At 34.7% G+C, this 10,806-nt stretch overlaps 1 protein-coding gene across 2 annotated transcripts; it reads right to left on the bottom strand.

Annotated features, from left to right (window-relative positions):
- Nucleotides 1–4,837: 4,837 nt before the first annotated feature.
- LOC129295999 (serine/threonine-protein kinase D6PK-like) lies at nucleotides 4,838–10,298 on the bottom strand. Of its 2 annotated transcripts, none has more exons than XM_054934597.1 (3): nucleotides 10,142–10,298; nucleotides 8,224–9,327; nucleotides 4,838–5,947 (listed from the first exon to the last, which is right to left on the bottom strand). In XM_054934597.1, exons 2-3 carry the CDS (start codon nucleotides 9,186–9,188, stop codon nucleotides 5,071–5,073), a joined length of 1,842 nt encoding a protein of 613 aa, XP_054790572.1. In that variant the 5' UTR covers nucleotides 9,189–9,327; nucleotides 10,142–10,298; the 3' UTR covers nucleotides 4,838–5,070. The 2 variants fall into 2 exon arrangements, with proteins under 2 accessions (XP_054790572.1, XP_054790573.1); XM_054934598.1 differs by lacking the exon at nucleotides 10,142–10,298 and adding an exon at nucleotides 9,991–10,126.
- Between the last annotated feature and the right edge of the window lie 508 nt (nucleotides 10,299–10,806).

The following is a 10,806-nucleotide window of genomic DNA, read 5'->3' as shown; positions in this document are numbered from 1 at the left end:
TAATGGCTAATGAAGATATGTTGTGATAAAAGCACATTATGTTCATACAATTGGTCCAATCTTATGATGAAAGAGTTGATGAAGAAGGTTGGAGATTATTAGGATGTATTGAGAAGAAGGAAAATAGGGAAATATTTTGGTAGATGCTTTTATCTTTTGATGGTAAGAATGTAAACCTTAATATTTTAATTTAAATTTTGTTTTCATTTAATTGGTTAGCCATGCTAACTCATATATTTTAATGCAGATATTGTTATTTGAGAATTTTTCATTAGTTGATGTTGCACCACTATTACAAAATGAGCTCCTAATATGTTGGGATGATGAGAAAGTCAATGACATTATTTAGTTGAAGAAGTCCAATGTGCAAGGGCTATTGTTATCTTTCATTAATACAGATCCAAAAGTAAAAGACAATGTGTGTGAACTAATGATTCCTCTAATCATCGTATTCAATGCTCCTGTGAGTAAAGGAATTTATGCACACGTAATGGGAATGCTTGGTCATAATCTTGCAAGAGAGAGCTTTTGAAAATGGAACAATAGGGGAAATTAGGTGAAGTAGATCCATTAGGGGCAACACAAGGTGAAAGAGAAACTGAAAGAGAAGGGCAAATTATGAGGTCTGTGGTTGAAGGAGTATTGTTGGATATAAGGGAGAAAAATATTATTGAGAATATGGATATGGATATAAGAGAAAGGGGTAAGTTTGAGCAAAGAAATTGGGGTGAAGCACCTAATGTTGACTTAGAACCAGTGGGCTATGTTAATGAAACAATTAATATAGACTTGAAACCACCTGTTGATTGTAAGGAAACAATTCCCTATGTTTTTTACAACATTACAATTCTAGAAGCTATTTATTCTGATGAAAATAGTAAAGATGAGGTTAAGTTGAGAAAGGCTTAAAAGGTGATAAAATTTGCAATACTTTCACCATTTGTGACAGGCAGGCCTAATGAGGTAGAGCGCATGTCATGAGTATCAATTCATAGTATTATTATATATTTCTATTGTGCACACATAAGAACTTTGAATCACGGCTCATTGCATAAATAGTCATCTTTCATGGACACCTATCAATTATGCACTTCATTATCATATTTCTTACATTATTCTTCACATATTTGTATGCAAACTTATGTGCCAAACTATACTTGTATAATGATTCCTTGAATACGCTCAAAAGTAAGTTCTTCCACTTGGCTGCACCATGCTTAGGAACAGGAGTAGGTGCACTTTGAATTAAACATGGAAGCTCTTCACTTCCCTTACTTGATATAGATCTAACATCAGATAAGCCAAATGACATTTTTATATGATCTAACCCTTGACAAATTAACATAGGTTCAACTTCTTTTTTGCACTCATTTACACATTCAACTATATAAACATGTGCATATTTTTCATTAAGTTCAACTAGTTATTGAACTCTTCCATCATCTTTCAAGTCTACTAAGGTGATTTTACCTAATTCTTACAGTGTGCACTTCAATTCCAATCCTTTAAGTTCACACCCAAAACATGAACACATTTTACTTTTTAACTCATCAATTGACATTAAAGTGCTTACTATCCTTCCATTTGCTCTGCCACCAACATATTGCACCTTCCTTTTTATTAATAATAATCCTTCCCCCTATATAAAAGTAATGGAATATTTCTTTTTGTTCCTTACTCTTAAGGCTCATAAGGATATTATATAAATCCATAATCTTCCAACGTCAAAGGAAAGAAACACTCGTCAATGAAAAATTAAAACATCATCCTATTAAATTCTACATTAGGTGTCACTAACCTCTACAATGTGAGAAAACATATTTATGGGAGGAGCAAGTTGTAGAGCAAATACTTCATTTAACCTCTTTTGAACTCTTTGAGTAAAAATTTAAAACTCAACATGAAATTTAATTGTCATTAAACAAATACCAAAAAAGAAAGAATGGCTAACCTAACAAAGTCAAAATGCAGCGAACCTACCTAACAAAGTTGTCAACTTTGTCGTTGAGCGCAGAGCTTCTTCAGACAGAATTGAACATTGGTTGCTGAGGATCGCGTGCCTGAGAGGAGCTTCTTGTGTGTGTGTGTTTTTTTTTTCAAATGTTATAATGACAAAATGATCATTACGCACATGGGAATTAATGCCAGAGAAGGAGGAAGTTTTAGGAAATTTCCCAAGTCCTTATTAACAAATAAATTGCTGGTGAGGTCTTTTTTGGGCAATTCTCCCTTGAAAAAATCATTCACATAATAAATTTCAATAGCTTGATTATTACATAAAAGCTAACTTTTTTCTAGAAGAACAAATCTTAATCATAAACTTTCAATTTTTGGATAAGTAATTTTGTAAAAATATCAAGCACATAGCATTCAATATATCTTAAGATTTTTGGCGTAGTATTTGAAAATGTTTGTTAGTAATAATTTTCATAATTTTTTAATTAAATATATAAAAATAAAATTAAATGATATCAATATTTTACTAATATAAAATTAAAATAAAAGTTTCATCTAAATACTTGAAGGTTTTTGTAACGTATCAATTTAAAGAATTAAAAATATATAACTCTCGTATTTTATTTTATTTTATTTTATTTTTAAAAAGTTTGGGCCGTGCTGTTCCTTGCCTCCACCCCCATTAACAGTTTAACACACACACCCCCCCTATCAGCAGCGGTGGTTCTCGCGGCGGTCCCATTCTGGAAGATATCGCTGCCGGAATCGAGGAGAATGTTACCGTTTCCGGCAACCTATTCTCTTTCACTTCCTGTGAGACCCTTGGATGGTCATGAAACTTATTATGTCACAGTCGGCGAGTGAGCTCAGAGGAACAGAGCTTGTATGTGTGGTTAAATCAAGAGTTTTTGTTTTTCTAAGTGGACGGTTCTTAAGGGCTTTAATTAAAAATCTTTAATGGATTTATGTGACTGTTTCTTTCTTTGTTTTTTTTTTTGTCCATTATTTGTGCTTTCGTTTTTTCCCTTCTCGTTTTTGTTAGCCACTCATCTTTGACAATTCTGTTGCTGATTTCATTTTGGTTGCTAGCTAACTTCGTCTTGTTCTCAAGTTTAATCCAATTCTTGTTTCTTCATCCATGTTTTTTTTACATTTCATGTGTTTATGCTCAAAGTACTGAGACTCGGTGACGATTTGGGGGGAAGCAATGGTGCAGAATTTTTTAAAACGATGCTTTATCTTTATTTGTTAAGAAATGCTTAAACTAACTTTTGTACCCCCAACTATTCCCCCATGGAGTTGTTTCTAGGCCTGTTCTTGTGGACCAGTCAATTGAAGTAATTAAAACACTAATTTTATGATTAATGATTAAAACTATCGTTGAACTATAATCAAACTGATCATAAACAGAGCATTTTATTAAACCAGTTAGAATATGAGTTTAATTGTTTACTAATTTAATAAGGTGGATTGATTTGACTTTCAATACTATGCTTGTACGTTAATCCTTCCAGATTTCTATGCTTTCCGTTGTTGAGTCTTTTTCACATGAGAACATTATAATTACTCCCATTTCCATTCTATCAAAAAGCATTTCACTGTACCAAGCCAGGCCTTCAATTGAATATGACTCACTTATCCATGTGTATGCGTATGCTGAGCTGTCAGCCACCTCACTCATCAAGTTATCATAAACGCTGGTTCAAGCTGTTAGTCCTCAATAAACAACAAGGATCCAATAAAAAAGAAAATAACTTTAAGGACCTGATTAAAAATGAGGTGAAAATATAAGAACTGTAGTATTATGTTTCCTAATTTTATATTGATATTTTTATGCTTATCGTAAGGATACGTTTGGATTTGGAAAGAGAAGCAGAAGAAAAGAACTAAATTTATGATGAACTTTTATTTTGGAAAATGAACACCTCGTTTCTTATCAGCATTCCTCATTTGTATTATATTCTAAGTACATAATGCTCCAGAGAAAAGAAACCGAACCAAGAACTCCTGACTAAAAGTTCTTTTCCCATTGCAATTGAGCACTATATTTTCTGTAATTATCCTTTTTCTTAAGTCATTTGGTTTAGCTATTTATCTATTCACTCCACTAGTATCTCATAGATTAGTTTAATCAATTGGATTCTATCTATTTAAAATCTACTCTGAAAAGGTAGACTTGATATTCTAGAAGGGATTTTTTTTTCCTTCTACATTTTATTTGGCTAAAGCGAAATTTAGCTCTACATAGTACTCTCAATAAATCCCCATCCCAAATTATCAAAAAATTCTCAATGTATTTTTGTTCTCTCAAGAATGCTTGCAATTGGAATTTTATAATTGACAGCAATACAAGGGTAGCAAACAAGAACATCCAACCTTAGCATTTTTCACCTCTTACTTATATTGAGCAAGTATCAAATCATCTTCTCACAAAATCCGTTGCACATAAACAGTGAAAAATTCAAATAACCAAAAATAAAAAACGATGACAACCAACGGTGGAGCTTCCATCGCCCTCAACGGTGAAAAGTTGTGTAAAATTCTGATACGAAATTCCATTCAAGGAGAGACCCTCAACACTTCAGTCTTCCATATCTGCGTTTGATCCTTTTCTGGATCTAAAATTTCATGGATATTTCTCAACAATCAGGTTATCAGCTTGAAGATCTTCGTATCTTTCATCATCGCAGTGCTCATATTCCATCTAGAGTCAGTCACTGCTAACAACATCTCGCTATATTTACATTTGTAGGCCTTCTAATTATTAACATTAACATTTGATCTTTTTTATTATTTTTTTAAAAGCACTATATATTGCTGATTCCAGATAATAAAATAATATACTTCCAACAAATTCCTCGGGAGGAGCATCATACCAGCATGAGCCAACCAAAACTTTCAATACGCCCTTGAGGCTTCTAACGGTGAGAGAGAAACAATGCATTAATTATGCCATACAAGTTTGAACTGTTATAGCTAACAGAAAACATAATTCCTGACCATCTGTTCCTAAAACACTGGAAAAACAGTCCCTCCCTTTCATCAGAACCCATTTGCAATCAACACCGCCTAGTTTTCAGGGTATCAAAGGGGGGAAAAAATACCATCTATTAACTAGAAGAAATCAAATTCAAGATATTTATCAGAACCTTTATCAGGAATCGACATGTGGTGGACCACCTTTTCACTGCCTGAAGATGCTGGGGAAGGTATCTTCTCATACTCTACAGGCTTGGGTATCTCTGGTGGGGTAGCACATCGGATCAATGCCCAGTTCACACCCTCGAAAAAGGGATGTTGCTTTATCTCGGTGGCCCCGCGCTTATATGCCAGTCTGTGCTGTGGTTCTTTTACAAGCAAACCCCTTATAAGATCCCTGGCTCCAAAACTCACAACAGGTGAGTCCGGAAATCGGAGAGGCTGGCCTACAACATTAAACAATGTAGCTCGGTTCCCAGATCCCTTAAAAGGAGTTTTACCAAACAACAGTTCGAATAGAAAGATTCCAAAAGTCCACCAATCAACTGCACTCCCATGACCTTCACCCTTGATAATCTCAGGTGCCAAATACTCATGGGTCCCAACAAATGACATAGAACGAGCATCGGTAGGCTCTGCAATGAGCTCAGGTAATGGAGTCACTTGGTTTCCAATTTCAGTCTTAGGTTTCCTATCCTTCTTTGATTTGCTAGAGAAGAGCCGGGGTGAAAAGCATGTTGTAGGAGCAACACAAGATGGCTGGATGCAGGAAGGTGGCTCAATACAAGCCGGCTGGACACAATAAACAGGATTCTTTCTTAAAGGCTCCAATTCCGTTGAAGAGGTTTTAACAAGAGTTGGACTGACAGCACAGCGGAGAGAAAGATCAAAGTCAGAGAGCATAATATGTCCATCATCTCTCACAAGGACATTTTCTGGCTTGAGGTCACGATAGACAATGCCAAGCATGTGGAGGTATTCCAAAGCAAGCAAGACTTCAGCTACATAAAATCTGCAAGTTGACAAGAAACTAAAATGTTACTATCAACTCTTTACCCCAAAAAAAAAAAAATGTTACTATCAACTCTAACGCACGTGGCTAGATCAGGCAATTTATTTACCCCTCAACATCAACCCAAACCAGGCTTTAAGAGTATCATCGTCTGATTTCTAGTGAGCAAATGTTGTTACACTCCAAAAAAGACATCAAGAAATCAGAGTACACTCCCAAGTCAAAGTTAGAGTATATTATCAACGTAAATGAAGCAGAACAATCACTGAATAGTAATGAGCTATTAACAATAGATACATAAATATATCAATTTGATTGATCACTAATCAATACATAAAAATATTCTACAGTGGTACAAGTGGTTATGTGAAAATTTTGGATGCAATAATGGCTTTTTATGTTCCAATCCAATCTTGTAATCCTGGCTGTCAGATATTTAGTCCACTTCCTGCAATTATAGGAATCATCCAAGACTTTAAAGTTGAATGCTGTCTTTTACTTCCACGGGTGGACTGGGGAATCTTCCCCCAAAACTACCTATTGAGGTGGGACAACCAACACATTACACACTTGAATACTCTATAAAGCAACCAAACCACTCAAGTTCCCAGCATAGTCCAAGCTTACTTATTTGTTGGAAACATCACATAAAAGAAGGTAAAATCATCCACAAATCTGGTATCCAAAATATTCTGGATTACATGACCAAACTTTATATAGACTAACATAAAAGCAGCCATGTGCTATAAAAAGTAAAATCAGTAACATGCATACAAATTTTTAGGACTCAAAAATAAGATCACAACCTCTCTATATTCTCAATATGACCTGAAGGAGTAACTTAAAGTAAAATGTTCTTTAATTAGTCTTGGTTTCCTCTATGACATAACCAAACCGCAATACAAGAAAGGACAGAGCGCAGCAACCTATGAGCAACCTAATATCTATCTAGGCATAGCACCATGTCCTCAAGGCGTTTTAGAAAAGCATATTTACCCAGCAAGTGCATGCATTAGAATACAAGAATCTACCAAGGAAAAAGAGAGAAATGCATCATATGATAGTGAATTGAATTTCCCTATTTAAGTTACCCATCCTTCAATAATGCATCAATCCTGGTTTCAAGCCAAGAACATCTAGCCACTCAAAATCTAACTTCAACTTGAATACTAGACAGCTTCTAAAGCTAAGTGCTCAGTATCCAAAACTTGGGGCCTGTTTGTTTAAGCTATTTTCATGAAAAAAAAAAAAAAATCTGTTATGAGATTTTATGATGTTTGTTTAAACTTCTCAAAACATTCAGAATCTGAAAATGGAAAAACAGATTTTTGATTATTTTAAATACCTTATGAAAATAATTTAATATAGTAGATGAGAGAGAATGCCATAAAAATGCAGAGATACATGAAGATATAATAAAATTTTAAAATAATTAAATAATAAATCATTATATATATATATATAAGAATCATAGAAATATCATAAAATCAAAAAATAATTAAATAATAGTCTCTTTGTATTATTGTAACCAATCATAAAACAATACTGCTTTTTATAAAATCTCTAAACAACCTAAAAATCACTTATTTTTTACTCTCAGACAAACAGGCCCTTGGTCCTCTTTTAACAAGCATATCGTTGGCATATGCTACCACATCACAACACCACGAGAGGAACATGCATGCAATAAAACACACACACAGGTGCACACGCACACAAATGCACACATGTACACACACACACGTGGCCAGCAAATGTGCGCACACCCACACACAAAAATGACAATATACTTTGGGACAAAGCCCTTTTTCTCAATTATGATGGGGAAACAATAATACCTCAATCGATTACTAACTTTGCAGATGAAAACAAACCACCTATAATGAATAAACTACCATGCAAAATAACGTCTGATTCCCGTTGTAATCTCATCTTGTTAAAAAAGAAGAGACAACATCCCTCCTTCTATGGAATAATTTGAAGGTAGTTGGTGCTATTCCTGAACAACTGTTGAAGCGGGATAAAGCCTTCAGATGGGAGAACTTGGATATTCTCTAGCTATTTCATTTATTATTATTTTGAATTATAAATCTTTCCAATTTCAGCATACTGCATGCTTAAACAGAGAAAACGTATGGATTTAAGAAATAAAAAAAGCAACCAAGCACTATAGTATGACAGAGAACTAAACCACATACAAGCAATCACAGGGCAAAACAAGAACCTGATGTTTTATACAAAGATCAAACAAAATTTGATTCCAAACTTATACGTACTTTACTGCTTGCTCAGTGAAATGCTTCCCTGATTGTTTCTGCCTCAGTGTATGCAAGTCTCCACCAGGGCAGAATTCCATTACCAAGCACGAGAACTTCTCTGTCTCAAAATGGGTATACAATGTTGGAAGAAAAGGATGGTCCAGCGACTGCAGTATTTCCCTTTCAGTCTGAGCACGAAGCAACTTCTTCCGACTAGCTAGTAATGCTTTGTCCATTACCTTCATTGCAAAATAGCATTTAGTTCCACTCAACTCTGAGAGGTACACACTCCCAATATCCCCACAACCCAACCTCTTCAGTAGTCTAAAGTGACCTAAGCCCAGTACCCCATCTCTAGCTCGAACAGCTTGGATGGCTTCCCATCTCATGTCATTTGCCTTGTGAGGTTTGTTTATGCCACTACTAAAGCTGCTACAAGTACTCTCATCACTGACATCACTACTTGTGCTTCCTCTGCAGATACTGCTCTTACCACTCCCAACATAATCAGCTCGATCACTGACTTTGGCACTAACACTGGTTTTTCCAAAACTGCTTGCCCCATCACTAACTTTAGCTGAAACTGAACTGTTCTTCACACTTCCATACTCTGATGTTTTCTTTTCTTGATCAATAGAACTATCCTGCGAACCCCTATTTTCATTAATAACATGGTCAGGTCCTCCACATGCCTGCTCAGGAACAGACGAGGAAGCAACAAGACCGCATTTATTATTCGAGGAATCAGCAAGCCCCTTTTGGTTTAAAATTCCTGTCTTCTTGCTTTCAGAAGTTACTACCGTATTCTTCTTTGATGTGCTTTGCACAGATTTTGATGAACTTTCAGGAGTAGGCAGTTCAAGTTTACCTGATTTTGAAACCAGAGATGGAGAAGGTTGGATGTCTTTTGCCTCTACGGTTTGTTCAGCAGCTATCTTCTGATGCTGTCCGGAGGGAGCTCTTGCACTAGTTTTTGTGTCCATCAGAAATGATAAACCGATTGAATTGATATCAAATCGACCGAATACATAACTGAGAACTCATATTTAATAGCATCTTGTCTTTGTTCAGAACACGAGTGTAACTTAACAGGTAATTTCTTCAATAATAAGAAAGAAAGAACTGTCCAAGAAAGCATTAGGAATTTGTCAGTCAGTTTGCCGCGGTAAGTATCAGAAATCATACTAAATTTACACTAATATATGAACAAACAAAATTTCAGAAATTAAGGAATCATAACTTAATTAGCCTACACTTAATATAAACAAAATGGGTCCTTTGATCAGTAAAATAGTTCTGCTAGCCGAATATATCACAAAAAAATCCGATCAGAAATTAAGTATAAAGAAATTAGCCTACGGGAACCTCAAAACTCCTGCTGGATGAATATATGGTAGTATTCTTTGGGAAAAAGTAAGAAAACATAAAACCCAATTAGTAAATGAAGTGAATTAATTCGTAACAACCAAAAACTTAAGATGCGAAGCTGCATGTATGCTGTGATGAAATCAGTAAAGATTAACAGCAATAAATAACCAACAAAACCATGCAATTCCTTCCCATTTCCCAAACACCCTTACCCTTAAATGTTAAGTAATAACAATCCGAAATCCAAACCATTCCAATAGATTAAAAATACAACAGGATAGGGCTTGGTGGATCAAAAAAGTAAGGTAGCCGGTCAAATTAGTCAATCGAGCAGATGAAGCATTATTTTGGACAGATGGGAACTAAAATTAGCATAACCGAGTACAGAAAAATGAAGATGGGGGGATTAAACAAAACCTCGATCTTGATCGAGGAACATGAATTAGAGTCAAATCTGAAGTAGATCCGGAGCAAAATAGAGGGGAAGATGCTAAGAAAGCAAAACTAGAAGAAGGGGTAGAAACGAAAGAGTAAAAAAAGGGGAAGTGAGGAAACCCCAAAAGAGTACCTAATTTCAAGACTCAAAACTCAGAAGATGTTGCTTTAGCCGGTGGGAGAAAAAGAAGAGAAAAGTCAGAAAACACAAAGGAGAGAGAAAGCTCCTCGACGTCCAGTCTGGAGAGAGAGATGAAAGGGAAGATTAGACTGCGAGCGCCCCTCTCCTCTGGTGGACAATTAGGCAGACAAAGAGAGAGAAGGCGAGGGAGGGGCCAACCAAAGCATAAAAGGAAATTTCTTTTTATTTTTTGTCATAATTTTTAATATGAAATATACTTAATTAAAGTGGACAAATTGGTAATTGCACCGTAAAAAATATACATCATACATTATTATTCATGTTAATCGATACTAATGATATTTATATTACATTTAAATTTACCTTTCTTGTCAGCAATTTTATCTCATAATTATAGTTAACTATCAATTAATTGTTTTTATTTTGGCCCAAACTATCAATTAATTGTTATAACTGGGCAAATTTGACTGTTTCGAAAAAATCAGATTCACTATAATATATATTATTATTCATGTTAATTGATATTAATTATATTTTATTAACATTTAAATTCATATTTTTCAATATTATTGCATAAATTATAGTTAATTATCATTAATTAGTTATTTTAACTGGGCAATTTTACTGTTTGAAAAATCAGATTCACCATAATAATT

The sequence above is a fragment of the Prosopis cineraria genome, unplaced genomic scaffold, assembly GCF_029017545.1.
Source record: "Prosopis cineraria cultivar Desert tree isolate PC_DT_omini unplaced genomic scaffold, ASM2901754v1 PC232, whole genome shotgun sequence".
Taxonomy (NCBI): Eukaryota; Viridiplantae; Streptophyta; class Magnoliopsida; order Fabales; family Fabaceae; genus Prosopis; species Prosopis cineraria.
Note: the sequence above shows the minus strand (reverse complement) of the source record. Positions and strands in the feature narration are given on the sequence as shown.